The sequence below is a fragment of the Balaenoptera physalus genome (assembly GCF_965194825.1).
Source record: "Balaenoptera physalus genome assembly, chromosome: 3".
Taxonomy (NCBI): Eukaryota; Metazoa; Chordata; class Mammalia; order Artiodactyla; family Balaenopteridae; genus Balaenoptera; species Balaenoptera physalus.
Window position 1 is genome coordinate 96,740,821 of NC_138890.1, and position 23,945 is coordinate 96,764,765.

General features: G+C 33.8%; 1 protein-coding gene across 2 annotated transcripts in view; it reads left to right on the plus strand.

Annotated features, from left to right (window-relative positions):
• LOC309658992 (uncharacterized protein) overlaps positions 1-23,945 on the plus strand; it is a 228,769-nt gene that overhangs the window by 199,102 nt on the left and 5,722 nt on the right. For both annotated transcript variants that reach the window (XM_082458316.1, XM_082458317.1), the window contains exon 3: positions 18,439-18,571. In XM_082458316.1, coding sequence (XP_082314442.1) covers positions 18,439-18,571 — 133 coding nt within the window. The remainder of the gene's footprint in view (positions 1-18,438; positions 18,572-23,945) is intronic.

The window sequence follows — 23,945 nt, forward strand, 5'->3', positions numbered from 1 at the left end:
CAAATTTGCTAAGGGGGAAACTGTGGGTAGTCAGTCAGTCATTCTTTAACTACTTAAGTCTTTATTCTTCTAAAAGAATAAATCTAGGAAAGGAATCAACAGGTTAGGCAAGGCATTGTGTACATTCAGTAGAGCAGAAGTCAGGAGTTAGGTTAAATGTTACTAGTGATCTCATTTCTATAATTAAGGTTTGAGGGGAACAGAAATAGACAAACAGGAAAGGGGCAAAGGAGCTGCTTCCAATCCTACACTCCCTTTAAAGCATGTGGAATGATTGCTTTGCTTCTGTCTATAGGCATTAAGAAAAATGGTCACTGCATATTCTTCATTTCATAGGGAAGTGTATGATTTCTGAATTCCTAATACTTTTGGAATGCAAAAGGGTAATCTTAGAAAGTTCCTATGCTCCTTTGATACCTCACTGCATACATTATGAGGACTCCATATTGATGTCTTCTATTAACTGGAATATGCTTTTTATATAATAAACCTTTTTGAAGTCATTAATATACATATAAAAAGTATATAAATTATAAGCATAAAAGTCAGTTTTTACATAGTGAATACACTCATGTAATTATCATCCAAACCTATAAATATAAGAATCAGAAATCCCCTGCTACCTCTCCACATCACTGTTTTTGCTTTCTGTCCAAGTAGGTTCTACCCTGACTTCTAAAACCAAAGCCAAGTTTTTGTACTTTATATATTACCTCTTGAATCTTGTTTTTTTTCACTCAACATTATGTCTATGTGATTCATCCAAGTTGTGTCTAGATCTAGTTCATTTATTTGTATTGATCTAGAGTATCCTGTTGTAAGTATATAAGTAAGAATATATATTGCCATTTATGAGCTACAGGTTTTGAAATTTTCTTTTGTATCAAGTCGAAGGTTATTCCTATTATGTAGAAGTGGAATTGGTAGGCCATAGGACATACGCATGTTTATTCTTATGAGTTACTTCCATAGAATTTTCCAAAATATTGAACAAATTGAAAATGCTGCCAACAAGTTGTAAGAATTCCAGTTACTGCAGAGTCTCACAAGTATTTGAAATTGTTGATTTAAAAAACCCAGCTATTTGAGTTGTGTAGAGAAACCGAGTTGTAGTTTTAATGTATAATTGTCTAATGAAGAACATGGTGGGAGGATTCACACTACCTGATTTCAAATTGTATTATAAAACTACAGCAATCCTGACCATGCAGTATTGTATGGATAGGTATAGCTCAATAAATCAGAATACAGAGTCTAAAATTAAAACCTCATCTGTGTGGTCAATTAATTTTCAACAAATATGTAAATGACACACAATACAAGAAAGATCATCTTTTCAACAAATAGTGCTGAAACATTTGGAAATCTATATGCGAACAAATAAACCTCAACTGTGACTTCAAATTATTTTTAAAAATTAACTAAAAATAGATCATAGACTTTAATATAAGAACTGAAACTATAAAAATTTTAGAAGAAAACTTAAGAAAAAAAGCTTTGTGACCTTGGGTTAGGCAGAGATTTCTTAATTTGCACAAAGCACGAAGTTCACAGGGAAAATATATATGCTAAAGTTCATCAAAATTGAAAAGATCTCTTTGGATGACACTGTTAAAATGAAATACAAGACAGATTGAGAGAAAATATTTGCAAAACACTTAATTTGGTAAAGGGCTTGAATCCAAACCGCATAGACATTTCTTGCAACTCAATAATCAGGTAACAACCCAATAAAGGAAATTGGGCAACATTTTTTATCTAAAAATGAACAAATACTTCAGCAAGGCATATATATGAATAGCGCATGAGCCTATGACAGGATGTTCATCAACATCATTATTATTAATTATGGAAATGCAAATATAAAACATAATGGTTACTACAACATGTTTAGGAAATGGATAAAATTAGAAAGACTGGCAAAGTACCTGAGAAGATGAAGAGAAACTGGGACTTTCAAGTAGCTGAGGAGATAAGCAGAAAGCTGGTCAAATGTATGGCCATTCTGGAAAATAGTTTGGCAGTTTCTTATGAACTAAAAAGTACACTTACTATATGACTCAGTAATGCCACTAGTAAGTATTTACTCAAGAGAAATGAGAATAATATCCACACTAATTTGCCTGTATGCAAATATATTTAAGGAATGTTCTAATAATTGCCCCCCCAAAAGTGTTCAACCATGATGAAACAAACAAATGTGGGTACACCAATACAGCAATAAGAAGGAGCAGACTATTGATACACACATTTATATACATCAATCATACATCTACATAGATGTATCTCAAAAGCATTGTACCATGTGAAAGAAGCCAGACTCAAAGTCTACACATATATGAATCTGTTCATATTACATTCAGGAAAAGGCAAACATTTAAGACAGGTGTGGATGTTTGAGAGATGGTAACTTTTATAAGTGATTTTGTCATTGGTGATTGTTATTGTGTTTTGATGCTTTTTCTTTGCTATTCAACATTTATGCTATTCGTATTTGAATAGCAAATACTTGGGTAATGAGAGTTCCCTGTATTGCTGAATTTACTTTTTATAACTTTAGTAAAATACATATCAACCACATTCGAAGCAATTTGTATGTGCTAGCATAGACAGAAAAGAATAATAATTTATATGCTGTGTATATACATGGATTCTTATATTTGATGAAGGTGAGAATTTAGCTCAAGTTTTTATGTGCCCTTTTTCTTTTGATAAAATGATATATCTGAGTAACAAGATATATCATTAAAATGTCTGTAGATCTTTAGAATATTCACTATATTAACATGATTCCAATTCTTACAGAAGAGTGAAGACTTCAGCTATAAAATTATTTCCCAAGGCACCTTATCTGCAGTGTTTTGTACAAATGCCAGTATATTTAGAGGAAACACCTTTTGGTTTTGTTTTTCTTCTAATACCTAGAAAATGGTTTTGAAAATGTTTACCTCCCTGTTTTTTGTCATCCCTCCTCCACTTTCCACCTATTTCTTCTGGCTTCCAGTGTTTCAGTGTAGCATACTTGTGCTGCTTTATATAAATTCTAACAGAAAGAAGCATCTCATATCAGAAGGTAATTTTAATAATTCCATTAATTACATATTATAACAATACAGTAATTAAATTGGCACAGTTGGAAAGTCAAGACATGTCACTCCTACTCTAAATAACATAAATTTTTTGTGAATTATTTTTTTGGTTTGTTTTGGGACCTATTCTCCAAGTGTATACCCATATTTAGGTACTTATGAATTTTTAGAAAAAAGGTTCTAGCATTGTTGTACATAAAGTATAGGATGAGAGAAATAGAAGATAGTAGAGTTCAGCTGTCATTTGCAAGCATATGATGAAACTGGAATAATTGTGAACAGATGGATTAAGATGAGTAAGGAGGTGACCCTTGAAAAAAGTCTTTGGGTAAAGTAGTATGGTGAAATTTAAAAGATTAGGCTAGGATTGGGCAAGGGACATAATAAAAGCTTTCTTCTAAGGCTTTTACAACAAAACAAACTTTGGCCCTTAAGCATATAATACCATACATTTTAAAAAATATTCAGGAGGTTTTAATATATCTACCTAATTATAAACTGTAAGTAAAAGACTTCATCGCGTTCAGTGATATGCTAGCTATCCTTATCAGGCTCATGAAAGTGATTGTGTTTATTCCTTCCCAACTTCTTGTTTAATGAGTGGCATCACACTGGTAGCTTAAAATTGGCCTTGGTGGAATAATTTACTTCTGAAAAATTGTCAAATGTTACACATCAGTTGTTTTCTCTCTGGAGAGCCTATTGTTAACAAATACAAGCATATGACTGCATAAAATCAGTTTTTTCTTATGTTAAGTAAACCAAAGCGGTTCTGGATGCTCAAAATAGATATTAAGTAATCTAAATAAAAAGTATTTTTAATAACTCTCAGCATAACACAAATCAGTTTTTGAAAAGAAATCACTGGTGAGATTAATGAATGTCATTTCCAGACCTTTTGGTAAATGTACTTAAGCTAATACAATAGCAATAGATGTGGTTTCTTCTAAGGTAAAAGACATAGATAGCTGATAAGAAATCTCTGCTGAGTTTCAGCTAGTAATCCTACAAGAAACAAATCCATTGTAGTGAATCAATCACTACATTTCCTTACTCAGTAATCGGTAGTTGGTAGTTGTCAAGATCTCCTAGAAAGAACATTTGTCTATAAACAAAAGAAGGTTGTTCAAATTATAGATATAAGCTAAATATTATAGGGAAATAAAGTATAAATTTGCTGTTCATGACAATTTGAACAAACCAATATATTAAATAACAAACTTTAAGAAAAATATAGCAAGTAATCAGAAGGCTAATAGAACAGAAAATTATATTTATATAGTATTAATGTTGTAGTGATTGATTGCTGAGCTCTTGAGCTGTTTATTCATTTCCAAGGAGAATTGTTCATTTGTCTAGCATAATTTTATCCCTGATATTATTTTCAGTAGCTATTATTTTTCAAATGGCTCTTTAAGAATGGTATTAAGAAGAATTGAAATTACAACATTGATTAGGCTTTGCTGTGATTCACAATTATTTTAATACTGATAACATTATACACAAAGATATGTCAGATAACTTTTTCAGTAATTTTCATTTGTAAGGTGGAATCACTGATCTTATTATAAAAACATACTCTTTGTTCAAGCTGATATTTATAATTGTGGATAAAATCCCAGCTGTTTAAAAACGCTTAAATAAAATAATTATTGCATCATGGTCAGGCTGTGGCTTTGCCCATAAAATTACTAAAGGAAGAGCAGTTGAGAGTTCAAGCAACTCTTCTGTTCCACTGTCACTAGAACACAGGTGGGTAACTTCACCACTGGAATTAAAAGTAATGAGCAAATCTCAGGCATAAGACAACTAGGAAATTCGAGTCTACAACAGATTTATTAGGAGTTTTTTTAAGTCAGATATCAGTTGCCAGTAAGTTTGAGTCCAAATCCAGAATTTAAGCTCCAGTGTTAACTCCTAAAAAGCACAATTTTCCTGTCTTAGTGGCAGACTAGTGGTTCTTGATTCGCTGCTTCTCAATTTGTAACTAGGCACCCATGATGTTGCTTAGAACTACCAAACTGGCATCAGTCTCCTCTCACATTCTAAGGTAATGGAAATGAAGTAACAATAACTTTCCTATATTGCAAATTTTCCTGACTCAAAACAATGTTGATGACTTTTTAAAATGTAGTAAAAAGGTGTTAATTGTCTGCCACATTAGTCTATAATTCATGGACTTTTACAGGCCAATTTTATACAAGTTGCTATACTACAAAAATCCTATTTATTACCACTCCAAATAGATTCTCTCTTTCCATTTCCATTTCATAATTTTAGCTTAGGGCATGCAATATAACCAGAGAGGGACAGGTTAGGGAAATGATTACTCTTTTGGATGCAGAGATAGTAGATAACTAAGCCACTTATCTGAATGACGCTGTGAGCTTCAGGATCAATGCCTGTTGGGATAGGAGTAGATTTTGATGTAAAAATTCAAACGTACAAATTGGGTTATGATATTTCAGACACAATTAATTAAAAAAGAAGCAAGATGTGAAAATTTTTGAGCCTCAGTGTTAAATCAAGAGTTCAAAATATGCCAAAGGAAGCCCCTCAATTCAGAAAAAGAGTTTACCAGAAATATGTTTTCAGAATAGTATCTCTTGCATGTAAATTATAGAAACTGATTTTGTTATTTAAAATGGAGAAGGAATATATTAGAAAAATATCAGATAGACTCGATATTTTGGAAGAAGTTTTAGATTTGACTCTATTTAGGTAACAGGTTGTTTTCCTAGCAAAATTTTCTTTTTTCACTTCTCATCAAAGTAATATATAATTTTTTTAATAATTAAAAAAAGATCTTGATTGAGGAGAGAAAATACATTGGAAAGCCTTCTGTTTAATGGATTCCTAATATTTTCTCCTTAAATTACCTTATGTAAAATAGGTCTCTAATGGATGCCTCATTATAACAAACATGCAAACAAAAAACTCCCAGTTTTTCTCGCTTTTATAAAAACTTTCAGTTCCTCAGCAAAAGCCAAATGCTCTGATTAGTTTGTTCAATCTTCTAAAGGGCTTCTAGATACTTTAGTAAATTTCTGTAGTGTAGACATGATCTGATTAAGGTTTAAAACCCAAAGATAGGGCTTCCCTGGTGGCGCAGTGGTTGAGAATCTGCCTGCCAATGCAGGGGACACGGGTTCGAGCCCTGGTCTGGGAAGATCCCACATGCCGCGGAGCAACTAGGCCCGTGAGCCACAATTACTGAGCCTGTGCGTCTGGAGCCTGTACTCCGCAACAAGGCCGCGATAATGAGAGACCTGTGCACCGTGATGAAGAATGGCCCCCACTTGCCGCAACTAGAGAAAGCCCTCGCACAGAAACAAAGACCCAACACAGCCATAAATAAATAAATAAACCCAAAGTTTAAAAAAAAAAAAAAAATTTAAAACCCAAAGATATTATCGTTTTAAAAATATGCGTATAATATAGTAGGGTCCAATTGGTATTTAAATATTTTGACTTTGAGAATGTCATTTTTTTCATAAAAGTTAGCATATGTGGCTGTTTCATAATAACGTTATGTATTTCCCTCATGCGTTAAGTGGATATAATGATTTACCTGGATGTTACAGTTACTTTTTTTTTTTTTTTTTTTTTAACTCTGTGACAATAAAATAGAATGAACTCAGGGCCAGGTACTTTTACTTAAAGTTTATGGTTAAGGTTGTGGACTTCGTGGTCTTGTAAGTGGTCAGTTTACGAGCCCTTTTCTGTAGGTTGAAAAAATACATATTTGAATTTTTGAGTTCAATGTTCTTTTTAAGTTCATTAGATCAAGCTTAATTTTGTGTTGTTTAAATGTGTATTGTAACTTCTTCTTGGAGAAAGATATGTTAAAATCTCCAATTGTTAGGTAGCCTTGTCAATTAATTTTTTAAAATCTGGCAATTTTTACTTTCAATTTAAAACTCTAATTAGTACTCGAACATAAATTCAGAATTTTCACATTTTATGGCTTGAGTGAAAATTTTGTTATAGTACTGTGACCTTTTTAATTTCTAGTGATGTTCTTTGCCTTAAAGTCAATTTGGCCTATATCAATGTAGCTGTGACATTTTAGTATTTTTTTGTTGAATCATAAGACTCTTACAGAAAAGTATAATCAATGTAGATGAAGATCTCAATAAATTACTTCAAAATATACATACTTACCAGATCAACAAATCCAACATTGCCAGCACCTCAGAAGTCCGCATAAAGCTCCTCCTGATCATTACTTTCCTTTTCTTCCAAGGGCAATCACTGTCCTGACTTCTAATACCAAACTTTAGTTTTGCCTGTTTTTAAACTCTATATAAATTGAACCATACCAAATGCATAATTCTGTGTTATGGTCTTTTCTTATTCATTTTAACTGTAGTTTGTCCATTTCAAGTATTTTATAGTATTTCATTCTATACTAAAATTTCTTTATTCTACCTATGATGGATACTTAGTTGTATCAGTTTTGGAACTCTGACAAATAATGTTGATATGAACATTATTGTAGTTCTTCTGGTGCCCTTATGCAGTTTTTTCTGTTATATATTTACCTAGAAATAGAGTTGTCAGATAAAAAACACTATACCCAGTTAAATGTAAATTTCATATAAGCAACAAAAATACTTTAGTATATGTATGCACCAAATATTACATGCATGCACTTACACTAAAAAAGGTTACTCAGTGTTTATCTGAAATTCACATTTAGCCAGGTGTGACATATCTTTGTTTGCTAAGTTTGGCAATCCTACATAGAAATAAAAATAAAGCAAAAATAAAAAATAACCTTCTTTTTAGCCAAGAAAGTATTCTACTATGTTATCTTTTAGTTTTTTTTGTTAAGTCTTTCACTTTTGCATGTATGTATATCCTCTTGGATTAGAATTCTGTTTGTATTGTGAAGTTTCACTTGTGGATTTCCATTTGTTTTTTCCAAATGGCAATCCAATTATATTAAAACAATTTATAGGAAAAACATTCTTTCTCCACTACGATCCCACCTTGGGTTTCATCAAAATTGATTAAAATATGTGGGGATATTAAATGAGCTGACATTAAATCTACAGATCAATTTGGGAAGAAATGATAGCTTCAATGTATTCAGTACTCAAACCTTGAACTTGGTATACCTCTCCATTCATTTAGGTCTTTACTTTTTCTAAATATATGTTAGTGTTTTATGTATAGATCTGGAACATATTTTCTTGGGTTTATTCCTAACCATTTGATATTTCATTGCTATTTAGGTATAGTTAACAGTTTTTTTTTGTTTTTTGTTTTTTGTTTTTAAATTATTTATTTATTTATTTATTTATTTATTTATGGCTGTGTTGGGTCTTCGTTTCTGTGCGAGGGCTTTTTCCAGAGGCAGTGGCCTCTCAACCACTGCGCCACCAGGGAAGCCCGTTAACAGTTTTTTGAACATTTCCATGATTAGTATGGAGCTATCTACCATTATATACTACTCTTTCCCTGTACTTTTAAAATTTTATTTATTTATTTATTTATTTTATTTTGGCTGCACTGGGTCTTTGTTGCTGCGTGCAGGCTTTCTCTAGTTGCGGTGAGCGGGGCCACTCTTCGTTGCGGTGCGCAGCCTTCTCATTGTGGTGGTTTCTCTTGTTGCAGAACACAGGCTCTAGGCACGTGGGCTTCAGTAGTTGTGGCTCGTGGGCTCTAGAGCACAGGCTCAGTAGTTGTGGCGCACAGGCTTAGTTGCTCCGCGGCATGTGGGATCTTCCCAGGTCAGGGATCGAACCTATGTCCCCTGCATTGGCAGGCAGATTCTTAACGACTGTGCCACCAGGGAAGTACCCCATGTACTTTTTTTTTTTTTTAAGAATTATTTATTTATTTTTGGCTGTGTTGGGTCTTCGTTTCTGTGCGAGGGCTTTCTCCAGTTGTGGCAAGCAGGAGCCACTCTTCATCGCGGTGCGCGGGACTCTCACTACCGCGGCCTCTCTTGTTGCGGAGCACAGGCTCCAGACACGCAGGCTCAGTAGTTGTGGCTCACGGGCCCAGTCGCTCCGCGGCATGTGGGATCTTCCCAGACCAGGGTTCGAACCCGTGTCCCCTGCACTGGCAGGCAGATTCTCAACCACTGCGCCACCAGGGAAGCCCCCCCCATGTACTTTTAACAGTTGTGATTTTTGTGATTAATTTATAAAGTTATTCCCTGTCACTTGACTGTAAGATATATTAAGGCAAGAATCATGAATAGCTTATTCATCATGATATCCATGTGCCTAGCTCAATGTATGGCACATAGTAGGCAGTCAATAAATATTTGTTGCAATCTCTGGAGGAAGTGTCTAACCCCTATGATTTGACAATTAGTCCTTGGTTCCATTTACATAGACTATTTGGCTGGTACGCATGCTTCAGAAGCACAAATACCAACCTTGACCACGTGCATAGTAATCTTCTAACAATTTCCTTATGCTGGAAAAACATGGGACTAGTTAATTTGAATTTAGGCATGAGGAAGAGAAAGAAAATAATTATCTCCATGACTAGATAAGGGAAAGTTGGTAAAACAGTCTTTCAATTTTGTTACCAAATATTTAAAATACAGGGACATATGGATCCAGAAAAACTACTTAGGTTTGTTCTGCATTATCAGAATCCAGAATAAAGGATGGATTCATTTTATAGACTTGGTCAGACCCTTGTAGCATTTAGTTCAGAAATCCAGATTTCATGAGGGGCAGTAGTAGGAATACTTGCAAACAGGATAGGAAACCTCTAAAAGAAACCATATTTGAAAGTTTTTTGAATCAAATAAGGGATTGTTATACCTATTCTCAAACGTCTTATGAGCTGATAGGAACATTTACCTTACTCTGTGGTGCTCCATAGAGCAACAAGGACAAAGGATTAAACATGACAAAGAATCAGAAATTGGTTAGATATATGACAAACATTCTTATATTTAGATTTGCCCAAAGATGAAAATGTCTTATCACTCTATCAAAGATGAATTGTTTCTCCCTGGCCAGAGCACACCCTCCATTTGTGAGCATCTCTGTCATCCTTCCAATTATTGGCCTTCCTCCACTGAAAGCAGTTAGAAAGGCATAATACTACTGTTAAGTCTCCTTAGTGACTGTCATCCTTTAAGGAACAATCAGCCAAAGAACAATTATTATTATTTTTTTGTAGTTTATTTATTTATTTATTTTACACACACACACACACACACACACACACACACACACACACACACACACACTGTATTTCATTTTTACAAGAGATAAATAGACTGACACCAAGCATTGTACATGGATGACCACAACAAAAGCAACAATGATTGCAATTACCCAACACGAAACACACTCATACTATGTCATAATATTGACATTCAGTCCAGTAATCCTCCACTGTAACAACTCCTTTACTTTGCAGTGAAAATTGATTTGTATATTCTTTGCCTCTGAGTCCTTGTGGGATTTTTTTTTTTTATTCAAACAGAAAGTCACAAAAATTATACTCATCCTCATCAGTTCACTCAGTCCCATGTAATTAATTTTTTTTTCATCTTGATCTTTTGTTAGCACTTTTATGAGTTCATCAGTTTTTCATTAGAGTTCTGAAAATGCTTATTCATTCAGTTCAGCAGTACAGTCAGATACCAGAAACCTGTACTTGTCAGAGTCTTTTCCATGAATTCCTTGAAGATGAAACCCTTTTATAGGAACATATTTGCAAAAGCATCAGAGTACACCCAGAACTGTCTGTAAATGACAAAAGATTTAAAAATGACCACGGTTAAAGATTTGATGAAAGTTCATAATAATGCAGTTGACAAGAAAATTAGTTATTTCTGAGATATACATTTTAAAGTAATAACTAGGATTATGACTTATAACATTATACCAGAACATATAAGATTTTTAGAAATTTCATGTAATGTCTGAAACATTTATATTAACATATTTCCGTACAAATAACCCAATGAACAATTATTTTTATAATATGAAAAAGTTATGCAATCTTTGTATTCTAATATATAAAGAATACCTTATATATATTCTGCCATATAGCCTAGGCATGCATCTTTTTTCAAGGAGGTTATGGTTCATGAAATAAAAAAAAATAACCAGCAGTGTGGTAGATACATGAACCAAAGAAAAATAGACATATGGACTAAAAAGATATTTTCTTGCTTCTAAAGAGATTTAAGAGATTAATCAGTCTCTTCCTTTTTATTTTTCTTTGAATTTAATGATGATGTGGCCTAAGTTATATTGTAAAGTAATTTTTAATTTTTAAATATAGGACAACAATAATAACTGCTTCTAGTGTTGCCTACCCTGCCACTTTCTTTTTATTTGTAGGCATAAAATCATACATCAGTAGCCTTGTGAGTAAATGCAGATACAAGTAATGTAATGCACTGTTTTAATTTAAATGCAAAATATTTATTGTTCTTACATAAAGTCAATAACACCCATACTGGTGAAAAAGTGCCTCTGATCCAAATCAATTTTTTAAATTACATAAAAATTTATTATTGCTCATAACTTTATATTTCTCTAGATACTATGTAAATCTTTAAAAACAATAGCAAATCCAACTGGACTTTGTAGATCTATGAATTTTTAATGCACCTCTATATGCCATCTTTCTTCCAAGTTGGAAAAATAGTTCCTTTAAATGTTCCCTACTGGAGGGTTTCTACAGGTGTGTGCTCTGTTCGTGATGTTTCTGTTTGGCTGAAGACTTCCCTAAGCCATGTAGCTGACAGGGTTTTGGTGCTCTGGCTTGGTGTTGGGCCCAAGATTCAGAAGTGAGAGGGCCGAATTCAGGACATTGGACCACCAGAGATCTCCCTGCCCCACGTAATATCAATCGGCAAGAGCTCTCCAGGAGATCTCTGTCTCAACCCTAAGTCCCAGCTCCAAGCAACGGCCAGCAAACTCCAGTGTTGGATACCCCATGCCAAACAACTAGCAAGACAGGAACACCACCACACCCATTAGCAGAGAGGCTACCTAAGATCATACTAACTTCACAGACACCCCAAAACACACCACCAGATGCAGCCCTGCCCACCAGAAAGACAAGATTCAGACACACCAGCCAGAACACAGGCACTGGTACCCTCCACCAGGAAGCCTACACAACCCAATGAACCAACCTCACCCACTGGGGGCAGACACCAAAAACAATGGGACATACGAACCTACAGCCTGTGAACAGGAGACCCCAAACACAGTAAGTTAAGCAAAATGAGAAGACAGAGAAATTTGCAGCAGATGAAGGAGCAAGGTAAAACCCCACCAGACCAAAGAAATGAAGAGGAAATAGGCAGTCTACCTGAAAAAGAATTCAGAGAAATGATAGTAAAGGTGATACAAAACCTTGGAAATAGAATGAAGAAAATACAAGAAATGTTTAACAAGGACCACGAAGAACTAAACAGCAAACAAACTGATGAACAACACAATAAATGAAATTAAAAATTCTCTAGAAGGAATCAATAGAAGAATAAATGAGGCAGAAGAATGGCTAAGTGACCTGGAAGATAAAATAGTGGAAATAACTACCACAGAGCAGAATAAAGAAAAAAGAATGAAAATAATTGAGGACAGTCTCAGAGACCTCTGGGACAACGTTAAATGCACCAACAGTCGAATTATAGGGGTCCCAGAAGAAGAAGAGAAAAAGAATGGGATTGAGAAAATATTTGGAAGAGATTACAGTTGAAAACTTCCCTAATATGAGAAAGGAAATAGTCAATCAATTCCAGGAAGCACAGAGAGTCCCATACAGGATAAATCCAAGGAGAAACACGCCAAGACACATATTAATCAAACTATCAAAAGTAAAATACAAAGAAAAAATATTAAAAGCAGCAAAGGAAAAGCAACAAATAACATACAAGGGAATCCCCATAAGGTTAACAGCTGATTTTTCAGCAGAAACTCTGCAAGCCAGAAGAGAGTAGCAGGACATATTCAAAGTGATGAAAGGGAAAAACCTACAACCAAGATTACTCTACCCAGTAAGGATCTCATTCAGATTCGACAGAGAAATTAAAACCTTTACAGACAAGCAAAAGCTAAGAGAATTCAGCACCACCAAACCAGCTTTACACAAATGCTAAAGGAACTTCTCTAGGCAGGAAACACAAGAGAAGGAAAAGACCTACAATACAAACCCAAAACAATTAAGAAAATGAGAATACGAACATACATATCAATAACTACCTTAAATGTAAATGCATTAAATGCTCCAACCAAAAGACATAGACTAGCTGAATGGATACAAAAACAAGACCCATATATATGCTGCCTACAAGAGACCCACTTCAGACCTAGGGACACAAACAGACTGAAAGTGAGGGGATGGAAAAAGGTATTCCATGCACATGGAAATCAAAAGAAAGCTGGAGTAGCAATTCTCATATCAGACAAAATAGACTTTAAAATAAAGACTATTACAAGTGGCAAAGAAGGACACTACATAATGATCAAGGGATAAATCCAAGAAGAAGAAATAACAATTGTAAATATTTATGTACCCAACATAGGAGCACCTCAATACATAATGCAAATGCTAACAGCCATAAAAAGGGAAGTTAACAGTAGCACAAACATAGTAAGGGACTTTAACACCCCACTTTCACCAATGGACAGATCATCTAAAATGAAATTAAATAAGGAAACACAAGCTTTAAATGATACATTAAATAAGATGGACTTAATTGATATTTATAGAACATTCCATCCAAAAACAGCAGAATAAACTTTCTTCTCAAGTGCTCATGGAACACTCCCCAGGAGAGATCAGATCTTGGGTCACAAATCAAGCCTTGGTAAATTTAAGAAAATTGAAATCATATCATGTATCTTTTCTGACCACAATGCTATGAGAGTAGATATCAATTACAGGAAAATATCTGTAAAGTATACAAACACATGGAGTCTAAACAATACAATACTTAATAACCAAGAGATCACTGAAGAAATCAAAGAGGAAATCAAAAAATACTTAGAAAAAATGACAATGAAAACACGATGAGCCAAAACCTATGGGATGCAGCAAGAGCAGTTCTAAGAGGGAAGTTTATAGCAATAAAATCCTACCTCAAGAAACAAGAAAAATCTCAAATAAACAACCTAACCTTACACCTAAAGCAATTAGAGAAAGAAGAACAAAAAAAACGCCGTAGTTAGTAGAAGGAAAGAAATAATACAGATCAGATCATAAATAAATGAAAAAGAAATGAAGGAAACAACAGCAAAGATCAATAAAACTAAAAGCTGGTTCTTTGAAAAGATAAACAAAATTGATAAACCATTAGCCAGACTCATCAAGAAAAAAAAGCGAGAAGACTCAAATCAATAGAATTAGAAATGGAAAAGGAGAAGTAAAAACTGACACAGCAGAAATACAAAGGATCATGAGAGATTACTACAAGCAACTGTAGGCCTATAAAATGGACAACCTGGAAGAAATGAACAAATTCTTAGAAACACACAACCTTCTGAGACTGAAAAAGGAAGATAAAGAAAATATAAACAGACCAATCACACGCAATGAAATTGAGACTGTGATTAAAAATCTTCCAACAAACAAAAGCCCAGGACCTGATGGCTTCACAGGTGAATACTATCAAACATTGAGAGAAGAGCTAACACCTATCCTTCTCAAACTCTTCCAATATATACAGAGGGAGGCACACTCCCAAACTCATTCTATGTGGCCACCATCACCCTGATACCAAAACCAGACAGAGATGTCACAAAGAAAGAAAACTACAGGCCAATATCACTTATGGACAAGGATGCAAAAATCCTCAACAAAATACTAGCCAACAGAATCCAACAACACGTTAAAAGGATCATACACCATGATCAAGTGGGGTTTATCCCAGGAATCCAAGGATTCTTCAATATATGCAAATCAATCAATGTATTAAACCATATTAACAAATTGAAGGCTAAAAACCATATGATCATCTCAATAGATGCAGAAAAAGCTTTCAACAAATTTCAACACCCATTTATGATAAAAACCCTCCAGAAAGTAGGCATAGAGGGAACTTACCTCAACATAATAAAGGCCGTATATGACAAACCCACAGCCAACATCATTCTCAATGGTGAAAAACTGAAACCATTTCCTCTAAGATCAGGAACAAGACAAGGTTGCCCACTCTCACCACTCTTATTCAACGTAGTTTTGGAAGTTTTAGCCACAGGAATCAGAGAAGAAAAGGAATCCAAGCCGGAAAATAGGAAGTAAAGCTGTCACTGTTTGCAGATGACATGATACTATACATAAAGAATCCTAAAGATGCTGCCAGAAAAATATTAGAGCTAATCAATGAATTTGGTAAAGTAGCAGGATACAAAATTAATGCACAGAAATCTGTTGCATTCCTATACACTAATGATGAAAAATCTGGAAGAGAAATTAAGGAAAAACTCTCATTTACCACTGTAACAAAAAGAGTAAAATAAATACCTAGGAATAAACCTACCTAAGGAGACAAAAGACCTGTATGCAGAAAACTGGAAGATACTGATGAAAGAAATCAAAGATGATACAAACAGATGGAGAGATATACCATGTTCTTAGATTGGAAGAATCAACATTGTGAAAATGACTCTACTACCCAAAGCAATCTACAGATTCAATGCAATCCCTATCAAACTACCAATGGCATTTTTCACAGAACTAGAACAAAAAATTTCACAATTTGTATGGAAACACAAAAGACCCTGAATATCCAGAGCAATCTTGAGAAAGAAAAATGGAGCTGGAGGAATCAGGCTCCGAGACTTCAGACCATACTACAAAGCTACAGTAATCAAGACACTATGGTACTGGCACAAAAACAGAAATATAGATCAATGGAACAGGATAGAAAGCCCAGAGATAAACCCATGCACATATGATCACCTTATTTTTGATAAAGGAGGCAAGAATATACAATGGAGAAAAGACAGCCTCTTCAATATGTGGTGTTGGGAAAACTGGACAGCTACATGTAAAAGAATGAAATTAGAACACTCCCTAACACCATACACATAAATAAACTCAAAATGGATTAAAGACCTAAATGTAAGGCCAGACACTATAAAACTCTTAGAGGAAAACAAGGCAGAACACTCCAAGACATAAATCACAGCAAGATCCTTTTTGACCCACCTCCTAGAGAAATGGAAATAAAAACAAAAATAAACGAATGAGACCTAATGAAACTTAAAATCTTTTGCACAGCAAAGGAAACCATAAACAAGATGAAAAGACAACCCTCAGAATGGCAGAAAATATTTGCAAATGAAGCAACTGACAAAGGATTAATCTCCAAAATTTACAAGCAGCTCATGCAGCTCAATATCAAAAAACACAACACAATCCAAAAATGGGGAGAAGACCTAAATAGACATTTTTCCGAAGAAGATATACAGATTGCCAGCAAACACATGAACGGTTGCTCAACATCACTAATCATTAGAGAAATGCACATCAAAACTGCAATGAGGTACCACCTCACACCAGTCAGAATGGCCATCATCAAAAACTCTACAAACAATAAATGCTGGAGAGGGTGTGGAGAAAAGGGAACCCTCTTGCCCTGTTGGTAGGAATGTAAATGGATACATCCACAATGGAAAACAGTATGGAGTTTCCTTAATAAACTAAAAATAAGACTACCATATGACCCAGCAGTCCCCTTACTGGGCATATGCCCTGAGAATACCGTAATTCAAAAGGAGTCATGTACCACAGTGTTCTTAGCAGCACTATTTACAATAGCCAGGACATGGAAGCTACCTATGTGTCCATCGACAGATGAATGGATAAAGAAGATGTGGCACATATACACAATGGATACTTACTCAGCCATAAAAAGAAATGAAATTGATTTATGTGTAGTGAGGTGGATGGACCTAGAGTCTGTCATACAGTGTGAAGTAAGTCAGAAAGAGAAAAACAAATACTGTATGCTAACACATATATATGGAATCTAAAAAAAAAAAAAAATGGTTCTGATGAACCTAGTGCAGGACAGGAATAAAGACACAGACATAGAGAATGGAGTTGAGGACATGGGGAGGGGGAAGGGTAAGCTGGGACGAAGTGAGAGAGTGGCATGGACATATATACACTACCAAATGTAAAATAGATAGCTAGTTGGAAGCAGCTGAATAGCACAGGGAGATCAGCTTGGTGCTTTGTGACCACCTAGAGGCATGGGTTAGGGAGGGTGTGAGGGAGATGCAAGAGGGAGGGGATATGGGGATATATGTATACATATAGTTGATTTACTTTGTTATACAGCAGAAACTAACATTACACTCCAATAAAGATGTTTTAAAAAAAAATGTTCCCTTCCTCTTCAAACACTTTAACTTCTAACAATAAGGCAGCTAAATAGACATAAATAACATATTAACTTTTTGGCCTATGAATCAGAGAACTCTATGAACGGATTTTTAGCTGTTTTAAAGGGCTCTCAACCACATCTGATTCCCATACAGCATTGGGTGAATATGTGGGAAACAAACTTTTTAGATGGCTTGAAGTCCTAGGAGGAAATAGCCTATCATCCTGAGCCTGAGGGGTTAATCATTAACCCCATGAGAGGTGATTAATATTGGATGGAAGCAGAAAATGGTGGTAATGAAACTATTGTTCCACATAGTGAAAAATTTTATATATTCTTCAGATTCACATGTATTTATAGGGAAGTGTCTTTATTAGAGCCCAACTATTTATTAGTAAGGCTTTATAGCATGAGTTACATTTGTTTCAGAGATGGGTTGTAAATGCAGATTTCTCATTATTTAAGGAAAGTAATGAATACAACTCCATCAGATAACCTATTCTTAATCTTCAATCTTCATCATTCTTAAATAGTCAGTTGTTTTTATTTTTATCTTTAATAGATGTTTTTCTTGAATCAAGGGACTGTGCTCACCATTGCTTTGTAATGATAATGAGAAGAATTCTGTGTCTACCTAAGGGGAATTAGACTTGCTGGTGATATTTGACTAATTGGTGAGCTTGAGAGACAGGCAAAAATTAGCTTTCATATCTTGATTTTTATTTACTTTTGGCAGAAGGAATTACATGTGTAAATTAGTGGAGTTGTTATAATTTAGGAATGGAAATAAATGATAGGATGGTTTGAGTCCCAAATGATGCCATAAAATGGAGTTTGAATCATATGGAAAGAGGGGCTACAACACTTTTTTCCCTAAAGAATTTTATGTCACAGCTTCTGAGAGTGGGTGACAGAAAACTACCCAGAATGGGGAAGAGGGGCAAAAAGGCTGACTCTCAACCAAAATGATAATCAGAGAAGATAGATACATATCATTCCTTTGATCTCCAGGTTGGGGAGCACCAAGTGACATCACTGAATCCAAATCAGAATCAGCTCAACGAATGGACCCAGGACCTTCAGGCAGTCTCTCAGAAGAAGGTACCTTGTTCGAGACCTGGCTTGGAGAAGAAGAACACAGCAGGTACCTTTATATGTTGGTGTCTTTTGGTTTTAAATTTATATTTTGTGGTAATTTTAGATTTACAGAAAAGTTGCAGAGATAACAGAGAATCTCCATATGCCCTCATCCAGATTTCGCCAATGTTAAAATTTTACATAATGATGGTCTTTTGTCAAAACAAGGAACCACATTTGTGTATTACTATCAGCTAAACTCCAGACTTGATTCAGATTTCCTCAGATTTTTTCCGGTAGTGCTCTTTGTCTGCTACATGCTGGATTCCACATTGTGTTTAATCATGTCTCCTTTGTCTCTTCCAATCTGTGACTGTGTTTAAGTTTTGCTTTGTTTTATTATGACCTTGATAATTTTGAAAAATACTTAAGAATTTAAGGATTATTTTCTCTATTACACATACTACAAAAAAAGACAACTGGGAATCACGATCTGTCCCCCCATTTTATCAGGTAAAACTGTGGCTAAGAGAAAATAATTAGAGAAGTCTGGCAATACTAAAAACGGAGCCAGTGCCTTGCTGGGTGCTGTGGATGTCACTAGGACAAGGAAATCTTTTAAAACGAAAGAGAAACTATGGGCAGTATATGTGGGTCCAATTATCTGAAGGAAAGCTCAGAAGTTGCAAAAGAAAAAAAAAAAGACAAAGTGAACAATGAGGCAAACAGAATATATATATGTATGTGTGTATATATATATGTATTTCAGATTGTAAATTATTTAATACTAGAATTTTTTCAGTCCAATTATGTCTCTCTAAATTTAGTATTGCCCTTTCTGTACTTTCTTGGATTCCACATCATACTGAGAGTTTGGCAAATTCTATATCTCTTCTATTTACTAGATATACTTAAAAATAGTAATAATAAAATAGAGCAGATTGTGCAGAATAGACTTGTTTAGAGAAGAAAATTGAAGATTATATAGCAGTCAAGAAAAGGTAAGTGTTTTACTTTATTTCTGTATGCAAAAAAACATTCTCTCTAGAAATGAATCTTCTATGCACCATTTGTTGACACTGATGTTCTGAATAGTTCAAACTCTTATGCTATAAGGTTTTAATGTAGAATATTGTATTATCTATCTGTCAAGTTATGATAGACAATGAAAAATGTGTTTTGTATTCGTCTGTTTCCTGCATATTGTTTCCATTTTTTAAGTCACTTGCCTCAATTTAAATACTGTTACCAATTCTTTTATCTATCTGTTTAGAATTATTGATGTAGACGTATGGTACTGTCAAAGACAAAACTCACCAGACAATTAAGAAGATGATTTTATTTAGGCTATTGCAATAGGGAGAACAGACCATATCTGAAGATCAGCATCTCAGCAGAGATTTTGCCTTGACCATTTTTACAGGGAGGGGTAAACAAGTTGTCAACAGGGTATTTTACACTCAGGGTTATTTATTCATTTTTTAAATTTTTATTGAAATATAGTTGATTTACAGTATTGTGTTAGTTTCAGGTGTACAGCAAAGTGATCCATATATATGTATATATACATACATATATGTATTCTTTTTCAGATTCTTTTCCATTATAGGTTATTATAAGAGATTGAGTATAGTTCCCTGTATAAGGAGGGGAAGTCTCAGTCAGTTACCTGAACAGGAAATGTTTATCTCTGTGTCTAGCTACTTTCAGGGGGATAAACAGTTCTAATTTTAGCTAATCACATGTGTTTTCATAAGTATAACGGAAAAAATATTAGGTGATGTATACTCATTCAGATCATTCCACCTTTCTTCTTTCTACGTGGTTCTGTTCTGTTGTCATTTGATATAGAGATGTTAACATGGAATAATCAGGTAAAAGCAAATTTGTTTTACATCAAAAGAAGACTAAATCTATTTATCAAAGAAAAGAGGATATCTGCACAGTGAAAGGGCAGAATTAATTAAAGACAGAATGAAGTTTGGGGTGGACAGCATGTTAGAGGAAGTAGCCCTTGGGATGGTAGGAACTTTGAGGGAAAAGCTGTTCAAAGAAGGATTGTAGAACATTGGTGCTGTGCATCAGGATGAAATTCCACTGTTTCCAGACTTCCATTTCAAGTAAGCTGCATAAAGATCACACCACTTTCAAGCCTTTTAGACTTGAATTTATGTTCCTTTGAACGTGATGCACTGTTAAAATTGGTCTTACAGAGAAAACAAGAAGACTAGAATAAGTTATACAAATAAAGTCATTTTGAGGAATTATACCTCCCACCACCACAAGGGTGTAAGCCAGTTTCTTGAGTTAAGAGCCTCTCCTGCAGCAATACACACACCCTGGTGGAATTCATGCTTGTGTAGAATGTAAAGGTGGCTATAATTACTTCAGCTTGGGGCCTTCCAAAAAGGATGACAATTCAGTTATTTCTTCACCTGCATTACTTTATCTAAAAATCTAAGCTGAGACTGAAGAAATTAAAATTGAAAAGTGGAAGAAATTGAAGATTTTCCACTTCCTAGTAGAGGCAAGCTCTAATTTGGTGGATGTGATTGGAGAGACTGTATTAGCATCACCACTGCAGGAATCTTAAAGGTCACTAGGGATGTCCAGGACTCCAAAAAGAAAAGTTATGTAAAATGCAGTGTTGAATTTGACACAACGGAGTTCTGAACTCACTTTTTACATACCAAATAACCTTTTAATTCTGATAAAAAATATTTGGGGTAGTGATGGGTAAACTAAGCACCTCTACTACAGCACATCTGAGAGGTTTACCAAAGGTTATGGGAAGATGGTGAATAGGAAGGGATAAATGACTATAATTCAACATTCTTCACCACTGAAGAACCTAAGGGTAAATCTGATTTCTATAAATGGAAAAAATAGATAGTTAAAAAACACAAAGAAATGAAGCCAAAATTCTCATTGAAAGTGAAAAAAAAGTTAATATTTTTAAACTACAATGGTATCTACTCTGACAGTATTAAAATGGAAATGACAGCCAACATGAAAAAGGTTTCCTTTCTTCAGAGTACATTAGAAGGCAATTATCAATATAGTCCTTTAAATAAAAACAAGAAGCCTGAATTGGGTTATACTAGGTTCACTAGAAGATAACAAAATCCAGAGAAGAAAGAGGCAAGAAATTTAATAAAACAGATGAAAAAATTCAGATATAGACTCAGAGTAGGGATTTTGTTCACAGTAAATATTAGTGATTTAAGAAAAAAAAAAAGATTCAATCCTTTTCATCAAGAGTCACAAAGGGGGCAAGGGAGTAAAAACATTTTTTTCCCTAAAATAATGACAGCAAGCAAAAAAAATAAGAAATAAAAAGAAAAAATAGAAAAAAACACATTTTTTTACAATTAACTTTATTAATATATAAAAGCCTCATTGAAGATTTAAAAATAGACCAATTATGAAAGGATATAAATCAGCAATTTAGAGCAAAATAACAGAGCAATTAGAGATACTAATAAACACACAGACATAAAACCTCATTTGTAATTAAAAAAATAAAAATACAAACAAGATAGCATTTTTTTCCACTGTTGACACCTGATAATTGAGAGAGAAATGAGATAGAGCAAACAAAGACTCAGGGAATAAATTCATGGCAACTGCTAACCCGTTTGGAACAAAATTGATGATATCTATACGAATTAAAATTGCACTTACTTAATGAACAATAGATTCCACGTGTAGGGTTATACTTTAAACATACGCTTACATACACCAAAATATGGTTTGCAAGATTGCATATAATATCAAAATAAGTATAATAATGTGACATTTAATTAGCAGAACTTATACGTATATAGAATACAGTGCATGTATATAGAATACAGATATATACAATGAACAAGGTAGATCTTTTGTGCTGATATGGAAATACATCCAAAATATCTTATGAAAAAAAGCAATAGATGGAATGTTTATAGTACTATATATTGAAAGGATAAATTGTATTAAAAAACTATGTGTTCATATCAAAAGATATGACTGACATGCATTTATTTATCTAGCTGTATGTTTACTTTTATGAAATGCAAAAAAATGTTAGTGGGAGGTACATTTGACAGGAAGGATAGAGAAATGTAGAAGGGAGTATGGAATTTTCCTTTTCATTTTATACATTTGAATTTTATACATATATTTTTATTTATATTTTCAAAATCATCACTGCTGACTATCTGGAGAGTGGAGCCTTTTTTTTCTCTTTATAATCTTATACCTAAAAAACTTCAGTAGTATAAATATTTATAAAACTTCCTGTGAATTTTTTTGGTGAAAATTAATAATGTTGCCAGTTTATTAACAACCTTATGATTTGTCCTTTAATCTCCTTTAAAACATATACCATTATTTCCTTGTATCATACAAAATAGAATCATTTTGTGTGTGCTTGTGTTCTAATTATATTGTCTTACCTTTAGCAAAATCCAATGTTACCTGCTTTGTGCCAGCCTACTTGTATAGACAAGTACTACTTTAAAAGACAAAATAAATATTCACCATTCTCATGCTCTTCAAATCCAGTGATATTTTAAAAATATATTTTTGTGATGAAGCAGAATTTTTAGGATATATTACAAAGACTGTTTTCCTATACTTAGCACAATAGGTTTGTAATACCAATTAAAACATATTCCATACATCTCAAATTGTTGTGCGATTGCCTCCATTTAAAGATAACTAAATAGAAATTGTAGAGAAAATGGAATTTCATAATATTTATGAAGTCTCAAAACCAGTTTTTCAAAAAGATTTATGAATAGCTAAGAAAACATGAAACATTTGCAAAAATATGACATGCTCAGGTTTTTCATTGGAGTATAAATATCAGCAATTACTTCCTGAGTTATTAATTTAAATAATATGTACTAAGGTATTATTACAACCCGATGGACACAAAAGGAGTTCTTTTCATAATAGTCTGTAAATTAAAAATGTTTTAAATATCGAAATGGATATTAGAATCTTAATAGAATGAGGTCTAAACATTGAACCAAATATAAAGAGAAGAGAGTTTGAATGGAAATCTGTTTATGATTAAAGTTATAACTCAGTGATTAAATCATTGAAAGTACATAGACTGAAAGGTGCAAAAAAGCAGGGAGGAAAATATACATTTAATCAATATTAATGAAAAAAGAAATAATAGAATCTATCAAAAGAGCAGGATCATAGATTCTGTAAAATATCTTAAAATAGCTTTGCAGCAATATAAAATGGGAAATTGAATTTATTTTCTAACATGATAATATCAGTGTGGCATAAAAGTAGAAGTGGGCAATCCAAATTTAATAACACGAATAGCATTATTATTGAGACAATAATACTGAATCATGCTAGTTTCTGCTTTTATTATCACTGTTCAGGCACAGATATTTTTAATGTGTTGTGAATTCAGGGAACTTTTATTCTTGTCTAGG